General features: G+C 37.5%; 1 protein-coding gene across 5 annotated transcripts in view; it reads right to left on the reverse strand.

Annotated features, from left to right (window-relative positions):
* Positions 1–21,289, reverse strand: part of ETV1 (ETS variant transcription factor 1) — a 96,336-nt gene extending 75,047 nt beyond the window's left edge. The window contains exons 1-6 of one of the 5 annotated variants that reach the window (XM_055314879.1): positions 20,026–20,284; positions 19,731–19,927; positions 19,461–19,619; positions 18,545–18,632; positions 17,098–17,145; positions 7,783–7,836 (exon numbers count right to left, since the gene is read on the reverse strand). In XM_055314879.1, coding sequence (XP_055170854.1) covers positions 7,783–7,836; positions 17,098–17,145; positions 18,545–18,632; positions 19,461–19,505 — 235 coding nt within the window. In that variant the 5' untranslated portion in view covers positions 19,506–19,619; positions 19,731–19,927; positions 20,026–20,284. Of the gene's footprint in view, positions 1–7,782; positions 7,837–17,097; positions 17,146–18,544; positions 18,633–19,460; positions 19,620–19,730; positions 19,928–20,025; positions 20,285–21,040 lie in introns of those variants that run through there. The other 4 variants (XM_055314880.1, XM_055314877.1, XM_055314876.1 and 1 more) reach the window with 4 other exon arrangements.
* Between the last annotated feature and the right edge of the window lie 2,709 nt (positions 21,290–23,998).

The raw sequence follows: 23,998 nt of genomic DNA on the forward strand, positions 1-23,998 counted from the left end.
AGGACTTGCACAGCAATATGCTTATTTAATATTAAGCAAAGTTTAACCAAAGATGGCACAGATCACTTGCCTCTAAATAATTTGTTACTAATTATAGGCAGGGTAAGTGGAAAAGATTTGTTGGCATACTTCCTCTGATCATGTTTCTGAAGTCAATTTCTAGGATAATATATTAAACTAAAGGCAAAATTTAAGAGGATAAATAAAATAGGAAAGAAAAAGCTAAAACTTGGGGTGAAATATATCATTTTGGCTTTCAGCTATAATAAAGCTGCAAACTCCAGTTTTGTGAGGGGTTTGGCACTTCTTTACTTTTTGGTTTTCACTTTGGCATTAAATCTTAATTGTCTACCTTAGGAAGAACAAGCTGCTAAAACTAAAAGTTTTGAAAAGGATCTACCTGAACAGACTTTACAAAAATTGATGCAATCTTCTAGCTGTAAGTATATACTCACTTACAGGAATTTCTATTTATACATATTTCCCCATTAATGGTGGACTTTTTTCTAAAATCTACCTTTTTATATTTTGTAAGCATTCACCATCTTTAGATATTATCTTTTCTTTTTTTCCTTGAATGTGGAAGAAGTGCCACTAAATCATAATGTGTTTTGGGCCTGAGAGATTATTTCCTTGTCATTTTACAGATAAGTAAATAAAGGTTAACTGACATGCCGGAGGTGTGTGATTTAGAGTTTGTGTCTTCTATTGAATTTGACCAATTTTCCAGGATGTTACCTAAAACAAAATTTCTTCTGAGAGGTAGCTTTTTCTCCACTGGGTTTCTGTTTTCATTTTAAAAATATGTTCTTTGTCAAACAATCAAGCACCAAACTGTTTGTTTTGCTTAAAAGGTGGCCACTGGACTGTAACCTGTGCCAAGCTTAGGTCAGGTGTATGCTACCAATGAAAGAGTAGATGGTCTGATGCCGGGAACCCCGTGGATACACCTGGAAGGGTAGGGCCACGGATGCTTGGTTCTCATTAACGGTAAGTGAGGATTGATTCCTTCTAAACTAGAAATGATTCTAATATGATAGGGATCTACAGTGAGCGATCACTTCCTCAAGGCAAAGGTAAGAAAAAATAAGCAAAAAAGAGTCTTTGGAATTGGGTAATACAAACAACTCTAACAAAGATAACAAAAATTAAGGAACTATTTTAACAATATCAAGTCTACGTAAACTTCATTTTTTAGTTACCTAGTATTCTTAAATAACAAAATGACAGTATATTACTTACATAAAAATTTTCAGAAAGTCTATCACATAATGAATTCTATATGTGTATGAATAATAGAATCCATCCTACAACTTAACTGCCGAAGACTGATACAACTGTCATTGTTCCCCAAGTAAATAAATGACAAGATAAGCAACATATCTACATTTGTGTTGTATGGAAAGCCTGCATCAGAATCATCTAAGAGCTCATTAGAATTTTGGGGGCCCAATTCTAGACCTGAAAGTGAAATTCTCATACAATAGGGAATATATGAAGCTGCATTTGAACAAGCTTTCCAAATGATCCCTGTTCATACTCAAATGTAAGATTACTGGACTCCTGTAGAATTACATAGTTGATTACTTTCAGTAAAATAACTAAAACACACCTCCAATGCTTACTTTCCTGAAGAGGATGCCAGATAAAAATCTAAAACTGATATATCAAGAAGTTGCAGGGTAAGGATATTATTTAGTATGTGGGACAAATGAAAGACATTTAAGAAAAAAAAAAAGGTCGCTGTGGAGAATAAGAAAGACTGTGTTGAACAATCTTATTTGTGTTTTTTTTCCAACTCTGTGAACATGATGCTTTGATAAAATATAAAAAAGAAAAAGACAAAACACAAAGAAACAAACAAACCAAAACTGAAACAACAAAAAAACCCACACAAAGGAAACAGAACCTTCAAGAGCTAGCTTAGATCTCAAGCAATAATATCTAAGATGAGGAAGGCACCAGGCTATTGATCCTTGAAGTGGACAGTCTGAGGCTGACTACAATGGCAAGTTTAAACATGACTCAATTTTTTTAAAGAAAACAAAGCACACTAACAAACTTATGTTCTCAAATCCCAGAAATGGACTTACTCTTTGAATGTATGTTCACTTTCTGGTAAAAGAAGCTATAGGAATGAAAGACAAAGTCTTCCCGGCCAGTCATGACACCCACAAATTTCATCAGGCAAGAAAGGTTTCAAAATTAGTAATAAAAAGCAAACTTTTATCAAGGACTCGCTATGTGCATAAAAGGGAACTCAATGCAAGAAGGTAGCTTAGTAGAAAAGTAAGAAACACAAACCACAAATGGAACTTCCCAATCCAGGGCAAGGACAGGTTAATATAAAAGAAATATTTAGCCAGGTTCTGCATATAGACGTCTCTGACTTTGGTTTCTTAAAACATATTTGTAGTCCTAATCTGTTAAGGTGTCCCTCCCTGCCCCCACCCAATGTTACTGCAGAAAGGACCAAGTACTACCATTTTTTTTTAATTCCTAAGAAAATGAAGTTCAGCTATGAGTTTTATTTACTTGAACAAAGCATCACCCATGTAATAGTGGCTTTAGACAGTTGAGATCCCACACACTGGTTTGCCCGGATTCTTTTCAATTGGGTCACCAGCACCATATATTGAATTTCAATTGAAGCATACAAACTTGAAAAGTTTTTAATATTTACTTTCTGACATATAAACATATCAGAGTCAAGGTTATTATTCCTTTAATGACACTATTCTAACTGACTTGCATTCCAGTGTTCTTTCTTGAATATAAGAGAAAGGAATAGAGTTTCAAAGACCTATTCTGCTGGGAATTTTTACATAACCTTGGTTATGCCCCTGGGAATGTTCTAGAAAAGGTAAAAGGTAAATGTGAACATCATCTATCCTGTGAATCACTGTAGAGAAAACACTGAAAGGAACTAATGTAACCAAATGGAAACAAATTAGTTGGAAAAATTATATTACCGTAATGAAAAAAAATGAGAGGTAGTGCTATGATTGCATTTAAAGTATGTGATTTAAAATAGAAGATTATTAATGTATTAAACTTAAAACACATAATTTACAAAAATGCAGCTTATATACAAATTTATATCTATTTTGGAACGATAAGGCTAAGTATTCTTTAAATCCTCCTTTCTGAAAAGAGAATTCTACTTCCTCTAGACTAAAGCATATCTTAGAGTAATTCTGCTTTTTTTTTTCAGCAGTGTCTGAGTTTTGAAAATATTTGTTTCTAAGAAATAAACAATTTGTTAGAGCCAAGTAATCTTTTCTTTTAGCCTCTACTCATTCCTAGGATGGACTCGGAGGGAGTATTTTGTTTTCATTTGGCTTCAATAACTACAGGTGCTTCAAAAGTCAGCACCCTTCAAAGGTTAGCAGCAAGCTATAGATCCTTAGATTCTAGATTTTCTACTGACATATTTTGTAAGTAAAAATAAAGGATGTTTGGAAATATTTTTAGAGAATACCCAAGTGTTATGGTTTAATCTCATTTTTCACAATTCTGAATGCTCTGCTCTCTACTCTTCTACATAGATTTACACATTACAGTCAAATATATGTTCTATAATGCAGTGTTAAGCAGACTTAGGCTGTTCATTCTCCTTACCTACATTTACCAAAGAACTAAAGCAAAAAAAAGAGAAGCATTTTACTTGATTGAGGTATGTCAGGAAATCTGATTATGTTTGAAAAAAACAGTCCCATAGAGTTTACAGACAGGCCATACAGAGGAGGTGGGGTTTCTTTCTATTCTTAGAGATAGCATCCCTCTGCTTCACTAACCATTCCCAGAGAAGAATCAAACATTTGTAAAGGCATTTAGCAAACAATCTAACCTTTCAGTTCCAATATTTGATAACCTCCTCTACCCAAAAAACTTAGGATTTAATCCATACACCCAATTTCTCTTTTTAAATCATTTCCCTTTGTTCTGTTCTCAATGAATGTTGAAATTAGATGTTCACCATCTGCGAACAATAGTCTTTTATATGTCAAAGGAAACGTGAAATAAAGCACACCTCCATTTTCTTTTTATTAGGCTATTTCAGATTTATTTTTACCTTTGTTTAGAGGTTTCCTTTAAAATTAGGTGTTGTATTCACAAGTCCCAGAGCCAGATTTGTTAAACTGTAAATATTCACTATTGGATAAAAATAAAACCTCAGCATTCTGAAAATGTTTGGTTAAACATTCATGGTTTTAGCATGTTTTTCCAGAATGAGACTATATCTAGTGTTTTAAGGCATGATCATGTATTTTCCACCTTAAGAAGGGAATTAAGGCTTTGAAAACACTTAAGAGGAAAGGAGCATTAAGAAGCTGACCACATTTATGTGATCCAAGTTTACTTACTGTGCTTCTATAACATGCTAGGCAGGACATGCTCCTAATCTTCCAGAAGTTTGCAGTCTTATTGAAGAAATATATGTGTCTAAAATGTTCTAAGTACAAGATACAAGATACTGTACAGTCTAACTCTGTAGGACAAGGATGGCAAGGAAAAGCCAAGAAAGACTTCAATGTGGTGAAGTCTAAGCTGAGTCTGAAGTAGGTGGTCTACCAATACCACCAAGCAAAAGTAAAAGTTTATAAAGCAAAATGAACAACACGTGCAAAGGCAGAGAGACATAAAACAGCTCCATCTGTTTGGATAACTGAAAAATTAGAAGGGCTCAAATTCAGGGGACAGGCATGGCAAGAGTTAAAACTGAAACAGCAAGTCAAGGCCCAGATGGTAGAATAATGTTCTGTAGGGGTTTACTCTGAAGAAAGTTTAAGGAGAAAATTAACAAGGTCAGACAGCTATGCATTAATGCCACTGCAGAGAATGGACCCAGAGGAGGGAAAATTGAAAAGAACATCACCAGTCAAAAGGCTTACTCACAGGATCAGTCAAGGTAAAATGTAGGTGTGAACTCAGAGACTCAGAGACAATGAGAGACCACAAAATTAAGATATTTTTGAAAGGTAGAATCAACAACTTGGTAAGCAAGTAGAAGGGTATGCTAAAGAACTGGGAGGAATTGAAGACAAAGATTTTCAGCTTAGATAGTGATGCCATCAATGTGGAAAGGCAATAGAAGTGCAAAAGAGACGCTGATCAGGAAAAATAAAAATAATTTCTGCATCGGCCTGGCTGAGTGGGAATTGTCCATGGAGCATCATGCGTAATGGTGCTTTATGCCGACACTTAGCTAAGGGCTGAGGGTTGACTCCCAAGGTGTTGGTTTTTTCTGACTTGGCACAAGGATCACAGTGGATCAGGGGAAGATGTCCAATAGACAGGGGCAGGAGAACACCCAGGCCAGCAAGAACATAGGAGACACCCTATACAGAACTGTGCTGACCACTACAGCAACCAATAGCCACATGTATCTCTTTAAATTTATAGTCACAGAAATTGGGCAGCCCCGGTGGCGTAGCGGTTTAGTGCCGCCTGCAGCCCGGGGTGTGATCCTGGAGACCTGGGATCGAGTCCCACATCGGGCTCCCTGCATGGGGCCTGCTTCTCCTTCTGCCTGTATCTCTGCCTCTCTCTCTCTCGCTCTGTGTCTCTCATGAATAAATAAGAAATAAAATATTAAAAAAAGTAAAGTCACAGAAATTAAATTTAAAAACTCATTTCTTCTGTCCCATTTACTACAATTCATGTGCTCAGCAAGCAACATGGTTAATGGCTACTATATTGAATGGTACAGAAACAGATTATTTCCATCATCACAGATAGTTCTATGGGACCATACGAGGATGGCCCAGGTTAAAGAACAAAGACTCAGGGACAGAACCCTGGGGAAAAAAGAGGGAAAGAAGATGAATGGAGTGAGCAGAAGTAATCCAAGTAATTAAAATAGAAAGGAAAATTCATCCCACTGTGGACCAAGAGAAGAAAGAGTTCAAGGAAACGAAAGAGTCAAATATGAAAAACTAAAGAGGTCAAATAAGAAAAAGAACAAAAATTTCTTTCTGGTAGTGATTTTACTCTGGCATTTGGTATAGTATTGGAATCATTACCAATTTCTTCAGATGTGAAATGACTCAATGAGAATAATTCTCCCACTCAGATGACAGGTTTAGCTTTTAGAAAGAACTCAAGTGTCCCACAGAAAGAGAAATGCTGGAAATGTGACCATTCACTTCCCACACCTTAAAGAAGAAAGGAAGGCCCTGCCTAGCTGTCATCCTTGGCTGTCATCTTTCTAGAAATTTCTAAGGGTCTCTAATTAAGGTCTATATCATTGCCGAATAGGTTTCTTGACATCATCTAATAACTATAGTCGACATCAAACAGCACACAAAATTCTCTCTTCTCTGATCAAAAATCAGGCTGATAGAAGAGCAGTTACCAGGGGCTCGAGGCAGTGAGGAGTTATTTTTTAGTTAGTACAGAGATCAGAATGAGATGATGAGAAAGTTCTTTAGGTGGGCAGTGCTGATGTTTCCACAATGTGAGCACCACTGAACTGCACACTTAAAAAATAGTTAAAATGGTAATTTTTCTGTTAGGTATATTTTACCCCAAGTGAACAAAAAAATTTTTAACAAAGCTGAACTAAAAACACAGGAGGGAATCTGGACATTACCTCTTACCACCCTTGACACTTGGTAAATTTAAAATAGCAAACGTAAAGGGGAAAGCATCGCTCACAGACCTCTGTTCCTCAAAGTCATGTATTTCTATGAGATTCCATGTGAGATAAGGGTTTGATAAACTTTATAAGGCACTAAGCATCTCTAGTTGCTGTTGAAACTGCCCCCTGTGAAACTGTCAATGGTCTGGAAAAATGAAACAAGTTAGAGCTCTAAATGGTACTATCAGAATGAAAACGTATCAGGTCACTTTCATCATCAAGATGGCATTTATAGGGATGCCTGGGTGGCTCTTCGGCTCAGGGCGTGATCCCAGGGTCCTGGGATCAAGTCCTGCATCAGGCTCCCCCCAAAGGAGCCTGCTTCTCCCTCTACCTGTGTCTCTGCCTTTCTCTCTGTGTCTCTCATAAATAATAAATGAAATATTTTTTTAAGGAAGATGACATTTATACCCCCCTTCTTTACTATTTACACATCAGGTCAACAGCTGCAGTTAGTTGGTAGAAGGGAGAGCATAAATAGGTGGAGGAAAGCCCGAGATAGCCACGTTGGTAGATGCATTAATGCTCACTCAGGGATTACGGGGAGGCCACCGTCCCATGAATCATGACTCGCGTTGTCTGACAGGCCCTGGAGCAAAGCTCAGGGAAAGAAAACACCCAAGGGATCCTAAGAGAAGCCATGGGCTACTTCCATTTGTGTTACTGTAACCAGGAAGCAGAAAACGAAGCTAAAAATTACATCAAAGTAGGTGAAAGTTCATGAATAAAAAACAGGACAAGCCAACAAATTTTTCAAAGTCATTCAATAAAGTCTCATGTGGATCTTTACTGGCTTTCTCCCATCAACATTCAGACTTTATCTCGTGAACATACCAAAAAACTGGAAGTAAACATTTGTACATTCATCGATCACTGCCTATTTCTTCTCCAAAGGTATTAGCCAAATACAGAGAATCAAAATCAAAATGGTTTTCCTTAGCTACTATTTGGAGCTCCGCTCAGATCATACAGGGATTCTGCTAATGTCACTACCTGACACACAGAATCACCTCATGACTATAAGCTAAAAAGGTACCAACATAATACGAGAACAGACACTGGAGGTAGAAACCAACCAAAGAGAAAGAAGGAAACAAGGAAGACAGAGAGATTCAAGAGATGAGTCATACTATACTTACAACTTTCAGCCTGATAGTCTGGCACAAACTGCTCATCATTGTCAGGTACCTGAGCTGAAGAAAAAAAAAAAAAATTAAAAAAAAATTAAGAGAGAAACTGCCAAGGCATAAGGAATGTCAAGCAAGATCTTTCAAAGTAAGATCTTTTTTCGGCTCAGACCAAACCTATGATTATTTGCCAATGAGCTCCCATTTAAAATGGTATTGACAGCAATACTTGGGAGGGAAAATAGAAGCAACCATTGATGTCAACTAGAAAACATAAGTGTCAGAAATCTAACTGTGGCAGTTGTGTCCCTCTGAATATCACTTGCCAGACAGAAATAAAAGAGACATGCAAAATAGAAGAAGCTACAGGATTTCTATTAGCTGCAGTGCTTCTTTGCAAGAATGGAGTAAGAAGTATTTCAATTCACCCACTGCCAGTGCTTCAGCAGCCCATCGAAATTAACTACAGCACTCTTTCAAATGATGTGTGCAGTTACACACATCCCTCTACTTTTACAGAAATGCCTGCTTTTGGTATATTCAGTCAAGTGCAAATTAGACTACCATAATTAAAGGTGTTCCATCTAAACTTGGCCAAGACATGCTACAAAGATTTTTTAATGAAAGCATGTCCATTGATTTTGCTCATATAGAAAATAAAATATTTTAGTGATTATGTCATAATAATAAAATTATAAATAACAAAAATAAACTCCATCTTTTCATGCAAAATATTTTCCGGGCAACTATACAACATTAACGAAAAGAGTATCACTATTTCATCAATCCTAATGTCAAGCAACTTCCCTATTTTTAGTAAAGGAAAAAAATACTGAATAGCAAGGACTTAATGCATTCGGCAGCAATCAAAACATAAGTACACTTTTTCGCTTCTAAAATATTTTCATCACGGCTGATTTAGACATCAAAATAATCTATTTCGAATTGATAGGATATTAGTAAAATACATCTTCACATGCACACATAAGTATACACACTCTCTCACACACACAAACTACATAAAATAGAAGTTAGTTCCTTTTAATTTGGTGAAAATAGGAGTTATCTCATTTAACTTTAGCTATGATCTGATGACTAGTATTACTTTACTAGTAATATTGAACACTGAAATGCTTTATCCAGTCAAATTATATTAAAATAGATTCAATTAATTTTTTTAAAAACAGCCTACTGTGAATAGGAAATGTTTATGAACATAATCATTCTCTATGGAAAAAGTTTCGGGTAGGTAGTTGAATGAGTTAAGAAAAATCACCTATAAAAAGAAATTCTATATTCAAAAGAAATACAACATAAATAGTATTAAACATCCTTTTGCATCAGCTTATGGAATCACATTTTTAAAAACAGAAACATGTGGCTGAATAAAACTTGTGTCATATTATTAAGAGCAGAACAAATGATAACCTTGCAGATTGTTAAAATATAGTCTGACATTAAATTATTTCCTAACAATCTATGTACACCCATACTTCAACTTATTAAAGACAAATTCTATCCTCTGTCACCAAAAATATTAAGAACCTTCTTCCAAGTTATAAATGATCAGCATATAATGGAAGAAAAATTTTTTTTTCTCTTTATATTCCACTGACGTCTGCTACCATGGGTAACTAAAGCCATGCAAACTTCAAGTCATAGTTTTATGACTTTCTATCTGTAAACTGTGTACACTATTTAACTTATTTGAACTGTATTTCATTCATCAGTTTAATAATGATAATACAGGGGCTTTGTGACAATTAAATTAAATCCTCAATGTCACTTATCTTTTTCAAACTTTCACCTCCCACCCATTTCTTTCAATTTACATACGCAAAACTACGTCAGTCATTAAATGAAAGTTTAAAATCTTCACTTCTCCTAAATTATACTGGAAACAGATAAAAATAACAGCTAAAATTTGTACATTAGTACTCTCTTAACTATAAACATTTTTGACATTACAGCAAGCTTCATTTTTCTCACAGATTCGTGTAAGTGGGGAAATCCCCTTTAAAACAAGTCTTCACACCAAAAAAATACAAAAATGTTTTCAATATCTATTTAATAAATAACAGCAGGTAGACAGAACCAAATCCTACACATTTTTTCCATCATACCCACATGTTTTGGTTTTCCTTCTAAATTAACAGCTAAACAGACATAACTATTGAGATGCAAAATTATCAACCACAGCAATTTACTATGCTTTTAAAAAGCCAACATTTACAAGAATCTAATAAAAATGTAATATCCCTTTACAGGAATAGTTAAAAATAGCTGGTGAGTAACAAAAATATATTTGTAACTAAATATGCTGGTATGAATGTCCTAAAAGCCAGACATTATTTTTTCCCTACTATCGTATCACAAGACAAAACTGCAACTCTGTGATATGTATCACTGCAAGAAAGACATAAAAATCACTGTGTTGGGATAGGTGTGAGGGGAGAAAAAAAAAGCAAAATTTTAGAAGAAGCTGGAAGTCATACTTCACAAATATACAGAAAATAGGTCCATAACAATTTGTAAAAAGAATAAGAATTGCTATAAGAATTGCTATTTCTGTTCTAACTCCTTAACATACTGAATAAATACTTCACACTTATGCCTGAACATATTACAGCATTTTAACAAAAAACATATGACTCACATTTTCACAGAAGCTAATCTTAAGAAACGGAATAGACCAAATGAAGCAGCATGCTACTTAAATAGACAAAGGCTTAAGTATACTTCTAATTTCAAGTTAGGGTAAAGGGAAAGCAGTTAACGAAAAACACACGTTGGATCTGGGCAAGGAAAATATGACAAAGTATTGCCACACTCCTATCATTCGCTTCCTCTTTTCCTCAATTCACGGGAATTCTGTGAAGTAGCAAACTACAGCTGCCTGAAAATTTGTGGCAAGCCGTACCAACTCCAAAGTGGAAAATTAAGAATAGAGGCCAACCTTTAAAAAACACAATTTTCACTGCTATCTCTTATAAACTAGGCTTGGAATAATCACCTTTGGGGAATGAAAATGTTTCCCCACACTATGTAATTAAAGAGGAAGGGGAAGAGTAAGAAAGGGCAAGGGGGAAAAGTACAGACCAAAAGACCAATAAAAGGCTTTCAAGAAGATGAAGCATGTGGATTTTATTGGTAATAGCTGGAGCGGCTCTATCAGTTCATTGCACATTAATAGACAAGTTGCCATCAAGTCTCAGGACTCCGGCTTTAAAAGGGTAGTATCTGCTCTCTCAGCTATTTGCTTTACCTAGATTATTATCCAAAGTTGTTGTGTTCTCTCTCTCTCTCTCTCTCTCTCTCTCTTTTTATTGCAAAGCAATACATATTATAAGAAACAAACACATGAAAATATTAATCATGATCTAGACATCACAGAATCACTAACCCTCGTTTTCAGCTTCAACATACTTTCTTAACACTTCTGGGGGTGGGGGCAATTTTTAAGCAGGGTTCCTTGATTTTTATGCTTAAACTTCCAGAAAGAAATTATAATTACTTAAGAAAAGGTGGGAGTTTACATATTTTCCAAGCCTGGCTGCAGCCAAGTAAAAAGCCCCTGGTTCCTGACAAACCAGGGGTCTGCAGAGTTTTCTCCCAGAGGTAGGGGTGAAAAAAAGCGGAAAACTCACAAATGGAACACACGTCAAGTATAAAAGGGGTTAATATTTAATTAAAACCAGTTCTATCCACTGTAACAATGACCTGGAGCCAAACAAGGCGGAAGATGTATGAGTCATTCTTTCTGCCTGTGAATGAGACAGCTGATCTCCTCAGCAATTCCTCCAGACAAGCAGGCAGAACTGGAGTTCTGCCTCCATTCACAAAAACACAGTCCAGCATGAGCCATGTGGCCCAACCGCAATCTTTTCATGTCACACCCTTCCAGGGAGCTAAAGCAAGTCAACTTGAACTTGCAATAAACACAGCGATTTTACTGCTCTGTCTCCTATACAGCTCAGATCCATTAAGGTATATACATTTAAATAAATGACAAATTTACAAAACTAAATCAATCTATAGCTAGATAGACAGATATAGACAGACAGAGAGATAACCCATCCTGCTTTATACAGTAACTTACAACAAAAACTTAAATGTATAAAACTAGGAAGGAAGGAGGAGAGGGAGGAAGGAAATAAGAGAGTGGGGGGGAGGGAGGGAGGGAGGGGAAAAAAATCATTAAAGAAATGTCTTATTTTTCTTGCCTATTATTCAGAGTTTCTTTAGCCTGAGATGATAGTAGATTTTTGCTGACCTTTGTGGCATTTCTCTTTGAATCAAAGAATTAGAAACAAGTTTCTCTAAATAAACTTAAATTGTATTTTAAATAAAAGTAAAACAGCGAGAAAATCAACCTTTGCGTGGTATTCTATTTAATCATGAAATGAAGCTTCAGGCCATGGAACAAAATAATCATGAAGCCACGAAGCCTGGTTTTATACCACATCCGCTTTTAAAAATTAAAAATGATTGTCCTGATGTATGAGCATTAATTAATACAGGAATATAAACATATTTAAAGAAACAAAAAAAAAAAGGGGGGGGAGGGGGAGCTACTTCCCCATGACAGAAACATCTTTAATACTTGATATTCTAGAAGAAAGAAAGCAGTAAGTTCCGGTTGTCCTCAGTCTCAGGGCAGCTTCAATGGTAATTCTACTCTGACCTGGAGTGACTTAGAAACAAGCATAGCTTACAAGCTGTTGTTTCTATTACCTAATACTACTACGGAGGTCTGACATTGTTATTATTATTATTGGTGGTGGTGGTGGTGGTGGTATTATTATTATTATTATTATAATCATACGCTTGTACACAGGTCAAAGGAAATAAAATTATATTACCAAATTCAAGAAATGACACATTGCTTGTCACAGAACCAGAAAAGCAGTATTTCATGAATCCTGATTAGGACCCTCTGGAAAACATAGATCTAAGCTATACTACAACCAAATTCTATTTTTAACCAACTTTTTAAATTTGCTAGTAGACCCTACATGAAAAGACATTTATATAATTCCAAAAAATATTTTAAAATATAATATACTTACTCTACCTGCTATCTTTTAATCAAGTCCAAGTAACAAGCAGTCTTCCTTTCGTATTTTAGACTATTTCCTGGTGCAATAAAAAAAAAAAGGAGTAGGAGCGTGCCCCTCCCCCCCATACAAAATAATTCATACTGAGAAAGAGTATGGACTTCTGTAATTTAATCCTTAATTCTCATTTCATTTTTTATGTAAGCCACATAAAATAATGTAATTTTTAAAGTCTTTAGTTCGTACCATATCACATAAAAAAAGTAACAAGCACATATCCAATGCATGTGCGAGAAACAGTATAATTGTTGAAAAATAAAAACAAGTACATTAGGATTATGTGCATTGTGGATGACTAGTGAGTAACAACAGTACACGTTATTTAAATGAACTTCATAGTAAGTTCTTCTGAATGTAAATTTAGTATCAGCTACTGCAGTAAATGGAGAAGATATAATGACATCTCTAGTGTTAAGTCAACCTTTATTTGAAGGTCACACAAAACAAAAGGAAAAAAAAAAAAAGCCTTATCTGCATGAAGCAATAACCTGTGGTGTAGGGAGGTTGTTCTTGGACATAAAACTTCGATTCAAGTGGGGAGGCTGCAGGAAACCTACTTGCTATATAACACCACTGAAAAACATCCTACCCTGTGGCAGCGAATCACTATTGACTTTTGTCCTTAATCCTACTGGTGAAAGGGAACCTCAAGAACATCTAGCTCCACACCAAAAACAATGTTCAAAAGTTGCTGTGAGTTTGCATTAGATATGTATGAAATTTATTCTTTCTCTTCAAGCTGCGTTAGTAGGTAAGCTGTAGTCAGCAATTTTAGAAGAATTAAATCCTTTTTAAACTCAATTCTATATCCTTCTGTTTGTCTCCTTCACACACAAAAGAGTCCATTTTAACCATGAATTTCTAGGACACCATTCACTAAAGCACCACGTAAAACAGGTTGTTAAGAATAAGACGTTACCGTGATGCTGATAGGATTGATATATGAACTCATTATTTCATGGGATCAAATAATTGAAATCGCCTTTCTGTCAGTAGCAATCTAACTCAAAAGACCAAAAAATCAATAAAGAATTGTGCATAGTAAAATAGTATAAAGTAGCTATGGCAAAATTTAAAATATACACTTTTTTTAAGGGCTATGGTGGTCACTGAAAACCTCTTCATCAGGAGGAGGTGTGAATAGATTTCATCGTGGTAGATACGTTAAAAACATTTAAATTGCAGTGTTAGTACTTAGAAAGTGATACTAATACAAAGTTATATTCTTTACAAACATATTTTATCTCTTCTTCAGGATGAGGTGTGAATAGATTTCATCGTGGTAGAGATGTTAAAAACATTTAAATTGCAGTGTTAGTACTCAGAAAGTGATACCAGTACAAACATATTCTTGACAAACATACTTTTTGATCCCTGTTTGGAAATTAAAAATATACTTCCATGCTTCCCCTCCCAAATTAGAGGACTTTAGCAAATTGAAAATTGGGGCTCCCACCCTCACCCTCAAATATTCCTGCCTTATCTACCCTAATCTGTCTTTAGACATAAAACACGTTGCATAATCCACAATAATTTACCTATGACTAATCCATATGTCGCACTTTGAGTCTAATGTATCAAAAACTCTTATAGGAAAAAAACAAACATCTTGGGACAGATCATTTCCCAAATATTCAGGGCTTTGATCACTTTTTAAAAACATGGTTTTCAAATGACACAACTTGACTCTCATGTCTAATAAGATTTTTAGACCTGTTTAACTTCCCAGTGGGATGCTAACTCATGAGAGAAACTTGGTTAATTGCCAATGATCTTTTCTAAAAGGGTCAAGATGCCTTAAAATTCCACGGTCACTTTCTTGGCTACCAAGCATTATGAAAAGAAATATATAAACAGCCCACAGTCTGCCAATTTGGCAATGTTTTAATTTCTAGATGTCCAGAAGGACAGAAATGGACAAATCTAGTTACAAATAATCTAATGTAATTTTAAGATCTCTTCTTAATTCAAGATGTGAGATAAGTCAAATTAAAATGCTAAAACAAAAACATAATTATATAGAATTGCCAAAAATAAAAATAAATATGCAGTCTATTAACAAATAGTAAAAAAAAAAAATCTCCATTATTAGATTTTAAAAATCATAATAACAACATTTTGCTTATATCACGATAGGATAAATTAATGTAAGCTATTTTGAAAACTGTTTACATTATCCTAAAATGCAGTCTTATCCATAGTTTGTAAACAGTCGCCCACCTGAGTATTCAATAAAACACCTCCAGGATTAATTCCTTAAAACTAATTTAAGCTTCTTAATTATTTTCTGAGTAAAAGCCCATGTTCCTCCAAATACATCAGTCATTTTCTAGATTTGTTTTATATAAAGTTAGATCTTCAGATCTGATTTACAGGTGCGTTAATAAACATGGGTAAAAATACATTCAGTGCAGAGTTTTAAAAGATTAACTTGGATAAGTTATTCAAATCACTTACCAAGCGACAAATAAACAAAACAAGTCAAAAGTAAGAGACTGTACTAAAACTGATTATAAAATGGCAAGAGTCTGTCACAGAATACACATTTTAAAATTCCAGAAACAGAGTTGCTATGCACAAGCAAAATCTGCCAGCAAGTCCAATGACTTGGAATCAATGAGACTTAAACATCTAAGAACTAACAAACCTTCGAGAACAATTAAAATAGATATTTCAAGTTATTTTAGATAAGCGAATAAATGTCCTCATAAATGTAATGTCCTTGCAACCTTCAACTTTGCAAAACTAACAGATCAAAGTTAACACCACAATCTCTGTGTAAATTTTTCTTGAAAAAGTTAGGTTTGGATATATAGTTTGTGTTGCAACAGTAAGTAACCTATTGCAATAGGTTTCATTTACAGAGACAAGCAAAATGACCTTTAAATATAACTAAAACTTTCATTAATACTTACCTTTTTTGAACATGCAAATACAACCACCCTTTCAAAAGGCTACTGGGAAAGCTACTTAACTTAAAAGATTTATAAAGACTGCAAGAGCTTTTTGGAGAACCAGAATATCAGCAAAACAAAGAAACTTATTTTACATGCTAACAGCAACTTGATGAACTGCAAGCAAGACCACCGATCAAATACTGCAGTCTGTTTCAAAGTAGCAATAGCAACACTTGGGTTCCATTTAAAGAGACCCTCTCTCTTCTTTTAACAACCTTAAAAAATCTGTTCCAAAAATGCCATGTTTCCCATTTAACATACAGACAGAAATATAAATTATAATCAATGCTAAAATGTGTATAATTTTCTCTTTGTGTTTCCCATAAAACACATCCTCGGATAAAATTAATATTTCACATTTATGACAAACCCAAAAGAAAAATCAAATTATGGACACCAAAAAGAGCCCCTCAACATTAGGCATTTCTCAAGTTGTATCAAGCTGTATTGAAGCAATATCTCATTGTTCCTATAAAATAAAGTTCCAGCCAGTAAAAGATCCAATAGACTGTAACACAAAATTTTACTAAAAAGTAATTAAAAATAAGAGTAAAGCCTTTAGATGTCACATTGCTCTAGTAAATAAATCCTAATAAAAGTGACACAAAAGCAAAAATCAATTTCAGCAAATATCACATAACAGCAACAAATAGAAAATATTTTTTTAAATCCTCAAATCCCCCAAAGATTTCTTTTAAAGCCATAGATTTCCTAAGTATTGCATACACACCTAACGTTCTGTGTTGCGAGCAAGGTGGAAAGAAGACGCTTGCACTTAAATCTTGAAGCATCCCGTCCTGATGAACCCAGAGAAACTAATTTCTGCCATCAGAAAAGTCCTCCACCAGAACACCAAATAATGATATGCGCTGCTCTAAAAGAAACAGCAAGCCGGGATCTGGCTCTAGTAGGTCTCTCGAGGTACAATAATATAAACCTGATCAATTGCAATTAAAATCTGAACAGAGGCTTAGAACTTGAAGTCTTGGTGCATTAGTTCTTGCCAAAAGCAGATGTGATTGTGAGCTGGAAGCAATTTCTCCTGGTAATTTGTGATGACACTGGGTAGTGCAGCCCCAGATTCCCCAAAGACAAACTCATCAGAGACTCTAATGTATGCATGACACATGAGGTGGCTCTTTTAGAGCTCAATTAATTGGGCTGAACATTAAGACAGCAACTTCAGGACTTTTTTCCCTGTCTAGAGTTGCTTTTCCCCTCCTTTTAAAGCATTTTTTTTTTTTTTGTCTTACCTTCTGCAAGCCATGTTTCCTGTAATTGACTTAGATCTTGAAAGAGTTCTAAAAAACAAGTCAGAGACATAAACAGAAGATTTGAAAAACCTTTAGGCTCCATTAAATGGAAATGTTTGTCATGAAATTGGTATTAAGTATCAATTTAATTTGGGGAGGGGAGTCAATACAAAAAGAAAATAAGATTCATGACTTAAATAGCTCAATAATCCTGCCATGTTAATGGCTATTAAGCAATACTTCTTTAAGAGATTCTTTTAGTGAATTAAATAACAAAGGCAATATTTTCCCCCTTTTAACAACATAATAATAAGCTCAGGGACACACATACACTAGGATTCAAAAAAGGCTGAGGTGAAGGTGTATCTGTCCATGTAAACCTTTCTTAAATAGAGTCAATTCTTGCAGAGGAAAGAGGAGAAAGGCTGACAATCACTTTCTTTTTATCTTCTGAACCTTATATAAAAGATGTAACAGTACCTGGTACAATTCTTAAAGCACCGTATGTTTTGAGTTTCAATGGCTCAAAATTAAAAGGGATGACTTTTAAACACAAGATCTTAGAGGAAAATTTCTACATGAATAGATTTACAAAAGTAAAAGTAAGATAATTCCCTGGCACCTGTTTATTATCAAGTCCAAAACTCTGAATTCTGTCATAGTAGGAGGGAGAGGGTGTCCAACATGTATGAAGATTTGAGTTAAGTTTCAGAATTCAATATGCCTCATCAAAATGGCAAACTGAACTTTGATAATTAAATCTCAGTATATTAAAGTTCATTATGAATGCTCCTGTATGGCTGGAATAATTTATAAAATATTGACCTCCTAACCAACAGTGCCTTAAAAAAAAAAAAATCTGTAACCTAATTTCCCAAATAGGTATTATAATTATAAATTAGGCCTTAATTATGATTCAGTGAACACTCAAAGGCCTATAAACAAGATACTATGACCTCACCATGTAGTCATCAAAATTATCCATGAAAAGTTTGATAACAGTAAATGGTTTTAGTGTAAGAGGAATGGGAAATCAAACTACCATTCACATCGTTTAACTTCTAATAGAGTAGAAATGAGAAATTAAGTAGTATACCTAGCTGCTTACTTTGTCTCACTGTGTTGGATATTTTAAAATTGTGACCTCAGTGTATGGAATTGGTTATGTGCCATATGGACAAGAGTATTTAAACACAAAAGAACGATTAAGAGAAGGATGTCACTGTTAAGTTTTTATTTCCTTCTTTCATTAGTTTGTGACAGGGCCATAAAATATCCTCCAATGCAAACTGTCACATTATGTGAATTGCTCCAAGTAAAAGTCTCAGTTAAATGCAGTAATTTGAAAGATTGTTATTTTTAAGCTAAGACTGAAGTACTCCTCTGCTTTATGAAGGTGGGGAGGACAGGTAAAGAGGGAGGAATTCAGCCCAAAATCAAACCTCACCTTCTGAATCATGAGCCAGATCTCTGTTAATGAATTTTCTTTTCCTGACATTTGTTGGTTTCTCGTTACAATTTCTCCCACGCTGATTCTACAAAGGGAAAGATAAAATCCTTTTAAAAAATGTAAACCTCAGATGTCACACACAAAAAAACACATGCATACATAAGCCTACCGGATCCTCTCTCTAAATAGAAAAATAAAAGTCCATAGTACCAATTCCAATATTCATTTTCTGCGTTCATCTGACAGTGAAAGCTTAGGCTGAGAATTCAACAACCAGGGAGAGTTGCTTCCCAGCGCCAAGCGTAACACACTACTACTTATCAGTCATATATTCATGGCATCTCAGCATCAAAACAACATTAAGCAATCACACTTAAAGTCGTTTTTTAGCTGGATCAAAGCTAGACTAAAATACAGTGAATTTTATTCTCTCTGATACCACCCCCCAAAACAAAAAAATAGAGTGGTGAAATTAAAAACATGAGGAAAAAAAAGGAGACGACAAAAAAAGAAACAAAAACACCCCATGTAAACAAAAAGTGTCAGCGTTTGTCTCAACTTCATTCTTTTCAATGTGGCAGACAAACCCAGCCAAAAACTTTGAGTGCAGCAGCTGCTGCTGCCCTGCGTCTCCTCTTCCACTCATCTTGAGCACTTTAATCAGAAAAGAAAAGGGGGGGGGGGTCTTAAAAACAAAACTATGCCTTATCCAAATCACTGAAAGGTAAGCTCATTTTGAAGATTGGGCTTCTAGAAGCAGAGTCGCCCTACAGTGGCAACAAAGCAGATAAAGTATCTGCAATCCCAACCCCCTTACCCCCTCCCTTCTCATTCTCTCCCTCCTCCCCCCACCACCACCCCCCCTCCGTTGGAGTCAAGTTTATAAACAGCAACTTTCGAACTGATCACTCACATTGGTGACCATGTAAGGCACTTGCTGGTCATAAAATCCATCCATTCTGCTGCTCTTCGCAAATCTCAGCTGAGTGTTTTATATTTTGAGCATTTAGCTGGAGATTTCCTCGGGATCTGGACTTCTATCAACCTAGAGGGGAACAAGATGGCTTTTAGGCTAAAAAAAAAAAAAAAAAAAATCATGAATGAAGCTCTTGAATTTGCATAACTAATTACCCTCCGACAGTCCCATTCACAAAAATAACCCTCCCTACACCGCCTCCTTCACCTGGATCCAAAGAGAGCCAAGAGAGTTCACAATTTACATATTTTCGGCAGTAGCAAAAATCCGAACCAGAGGCGATGTATTTATTTACACTCTCGATGTTTCCCTGCGCGGTCGGTGTACCCCGGGCAGCTCTGATTCGCAAACGTGTGCAAAACTAGCAATGGCGATCAACGAGACTTGCTTTGCACCTAACGGGACTAAAGAGACGGAGACACCTCTTTCATAAGGATAGTTTTTGCAACCCACAACCATGCAATTATCTGGAGAGACATAAAAAGTTGCTGGAGAGACCCACCTGAAGGCCACGCTAGGCGAACGGCTGCAAAAAATTCCCTCCAAATTTAATAAAAACATTAATTATTGCCCAGCACTTCCCCTTTGGAAGCCGAAAGCGCCTCTGACAGAGCTCAATTCGGTGGTTTTTCCTCTACTTCTCCTCCAGGGGCCTCCAATCCAAACTGATGGATCGCTGCCTCCCATTGGCTCCGCGTCTCTTTCACAAGATCAGATTTCGAGCTGTCAATCAGGCGGCTCGCGGCCCCTTCTCGTGGATCTCCCGCGCCCCTCTCCCGAGCCGATGCTCCGCGCGCTGGCGCCGTAGCCACCGCCCGCGAACGCCACGGAGCAGATCAGCTGCCTCCCTACGGCGCTGCGGCTGGTCCGGGCGTCCGGGACACTGAAGCCGTGTGTATCGAGTCGCTAGTATTCCTCCCTGGTGGTGTGTTTGGTCCACTATTGGGCTAATTGCCTAAATCACTTTTGTTCGGTTCGGGTGTACACTCTGGAGTGCGACCCATCAAGCCCAAGCCCGTGCCTCCTTCCTGCCTCCCCCGAACCCTCTCCCTCAGCATCTCCAGCACCCCACCCCCCCCCCACCCCCTACTTTGAACCTGATGGGGAGCCCCCTTGGCTCTTGCAGACTCGTTTCCACTAAGCTTTTGGCCCAAATTCTTTTCCCGTTTTCCCGGCCTCCAGCACCAGTTTTGAACCGCCAACCGTCACGTAAAACAGGATCGTATCGTTCATGGGGCAGAAAAATAAAGAAGAAGCACCGGGGAACTGAGGGATCGCTTGTAAGGAGCGGCTGCGTTGGGAGGGGAATTTAGCAGGACCCCAGAGCAATCAACCTAGGCGAGGAAAAGTATAAAAAAAAACAAACGTGCCCCACGCGTGCACTGGGGCAAGGTGCTCCCAGTCCGCTGTGGAGGGGGGGAGGCCCAGGGAGGGATGGGGTGGCTCGGGTATCCCGGGCACCCGCAAGTTTCCTGAGCTTTTGTTATGTACACACGGAGGCGGAGGGTGTCACTTACTGTACTTGACGCTCTCACTTCCTCTCCAGCTTTTAAGCAGCCGCAGCCCGGAGCTGGGGGCGAGCGGCGGTAGGGCTCGGGTTTCAAGGACAACGGTCTGGACGTTACCAAGTGGGGGCTGCAACTCTGAAACCACTGCCCTGGCGCGCCTAGGAGGCTCGGAGCGGCAAAGAGTCGCTCAGAAAGCAGCCTCGGCCCAGCAACAGTAGGTGCGAGGCCGTGCGGATGGGACCAGGGACTTAGTGGTGTTGAAATTCACTTGTGATCCTGATGGGCGTCCAGAGCTAGAGACCAAAGGACGTTTCCGGCAGCTGTTCCGCCCGTAGGGAAACGTGCTGCAGTTCTCAATTTCTATTGCAAAGTTTCCTGCCTTAAATGGAACGTGAGAGAGACGCATTTGAATGAGTGTGAGCCCACAAGACTCCATTCCGGACCCCGTGGAGGGAACCTAGGAGGGTAATGTAAAAAAATAAAAAATAAAATAAAAAATTTTTTAAAAGTGCTTTTTTTCTTTTTTTTTCTTTTTTTTTTAATGAGCAGCAACAGCAGAAGTATTACTGGGTAAACACCCAGTAACTGCGGACACCCACCGTGCATTCCCTGAAACTAGTAAATCAGAGAGCCGGTGCACACGCGAGCACCCACAAGCATTTTGAGCGGGAACTGCACTTTAACCGCGGCCCAGGGAAGGGTTCCCTGGCCCTCGAAGCGGAATAGTGAGGCTCTGGGGTACATTCTGAGGGTGTAGTCAGGCGGGGAGCCAAGAGCAAGGGTGCCCCGCCGCCCCGCACTCCCGGGATAAACCAGCCTCTAACGTGAGCAACAGTTTCCAAAGACCTTCTCGGCGGCCAGAGCCTGACGGGTATCCAGGGTAACCGGGAGGGGGCGGAGCTTCCCGCCTCAGCCAATCACGTATCGTATGTTCCCAGCCCATTGTTGTTTATTGCTGACCCCGCAGCGCTCCGCTAGCAGATTGGCCGCTGCGGGGAAGGGGGCGGAGCTTCTCCCGCCCCTGCAGCCACCTTTCGGCTCCATTCACAAAATTCCGGCCTTTCTTGGTCACGTGGTTGGGGGCGTGGCGGGGCAGGGGAAATGACACCACAAAGGCCCAAGTTCCCCAAAGCCAAAAAAAACTTTTTCCTACCCCGCTACCTCCTCTGTGATCCGTCCCTGAACAAATACTATCTGAGGAAAAGGAGGCTTAGGTCTGAGAACAAGAGGAAAAAAGAAAAAGTCGGAAATTCAAAGAAGGGCTCCCAGGGCGACAATCTCAGGGTGCATGTCTACCAGAAAAGCTGCAAAAGAGGAAAGGAAGAGAGCTAAGGCGAGTGGGGAGGAAGCCCAAGGACTGACTAGTAACTCATTTCCAGCTTCAAGCCACTGCTTTCAGAAGGGCCAACAGTTCAACTGCATATAGATTTCAGTTTTCTCACCCAACTTTCCATTTTTACCTTTAATTTATCCCACAGTTGCTTGTGAGCTTCTTGAAGTTTCATGGAGGAACACTGCAGGGTTTTTCTGGCTGACAGTGTTAGTTTCCATTTCCCAAGTGCTCCCTCTTTTACAGGCTCCCCAAAGCACTCCCCCTCCTCCCCACCAGCGCTGGACTGGCAAACAGAAGCAGCGCCCTAATCCTCCCGATTTCACTCCGGAGTGAGGGGGATCTGTATTTCCGCCTTTGGATTCTTCAAACGCACTCAGCTCTGAACTATTTGATCTTAACAGTAATTGAAAATGATGGTATGAGAATAAGCAGACAGTCAGTCTCACTACAGCTCAGTTATGTTGAGACAGCACAATTTTTTTTCTGAAATAAATGGACCCTTCTAAGCAAGTGAACTATTGGACCATGCTCCTTTCTCTCACTTTCTCTTCTGGCCTTTCTCTTTCCTTCTGTGCTGTGATACCTAGTGAAACACTAGAGCTTTTCGTTGGGCTCCTGTTTATTTTCTATGCTTGGCCCTGGGGGTGGGGGTGGGGGGGTGGGGAAACCACCAATAGACCTAGTTGCTGAGGACACTGCAAGGACTGAAAATTCGTTTTTTCAGAAAAAGTGCCATTGTGGGAAATGTCCACAGAGGCAGCTGTTCTATCCACAGAGAGGAACGTCAAAAGTTGCACAGAATTTCCACTACTTTTGAAAGTGAGTCTTTAAAAAAAAAAAAAAAATCAGCTTAGCAAATGCCAGTCCTTGAATGGAAAATTTCATTTTGGCAGGATTTCAGGCAAAGAATGGCAGAACAGAGGCCAAGAGGCTTTGACATTTATTTACTTGTATTTTGAAATCCCATCTGGGTTTTGAAATAGGAGCTCTTGAGAGAAAGCCCCCCCTCAAAAAAAAAATCCATTTCCGAGTTTGGAAAGTTTTTAACTTTCATATAAGCTACTTAAATCCTTATAGTTCCTTTGCTGATATTTAATAAAATAATATTCATTAGGGCTTTTCTGCAGTTTCTTATTATACCATTATACTGAAAATGCATGATGTTAGAGTGAGTTTCTAAAAGCAGCAAAAAAAAAGAGAAATGATACTGCCTGTTTTAAATGATTAATATGATTAAAAGGAAATAAAGTTTGTTCAAATTGGGTTGATTATTAACTAAGATAGTACCTTTTATAATTTGCTTCTTAAAAATATTATATAAATGTTAATAATTTGTTATATAAATTGTTAATAATTGTTTATATAAATTATATAAATTGTTAATGGCCTATTTTGCACAGAGCTACATCAAATAGGTAAGGAAAAAATTGACTATTAAGTAGCCAAATGTGCAAAGGAAATAAACAAATGACTATAATTACAAAAGAAAACTTAGAGACCTGCCAAAATGGTAAAAAAATAATTAGTGGCTCAGTAGACTCCCTGTGAGAAGAAAAAGCAGGGATTTAATGGAAGGGTGGAGCCTAGGAAGAAGGGAAGGGTATCAAAGAAATTGACATTGTGTACAATGTCTT

This window comes from Nyctereutes procyonoides, unplaced genomic scaffold, assembly GCF_905146905.1.
Source record: "Nyctereutes procyonoides isolate TBG_1078 unplaced genomic scaffold, NYPRO_anot_genome, whole genome shotgun sequence".
In the NCBI taxonomy this organism is placed as follows: Eukaryota; Metazoa; Chordata; class Mammalia; order Carnivora; family Canidae; genus Nyctereutes; species Nyctereutes procyonoides.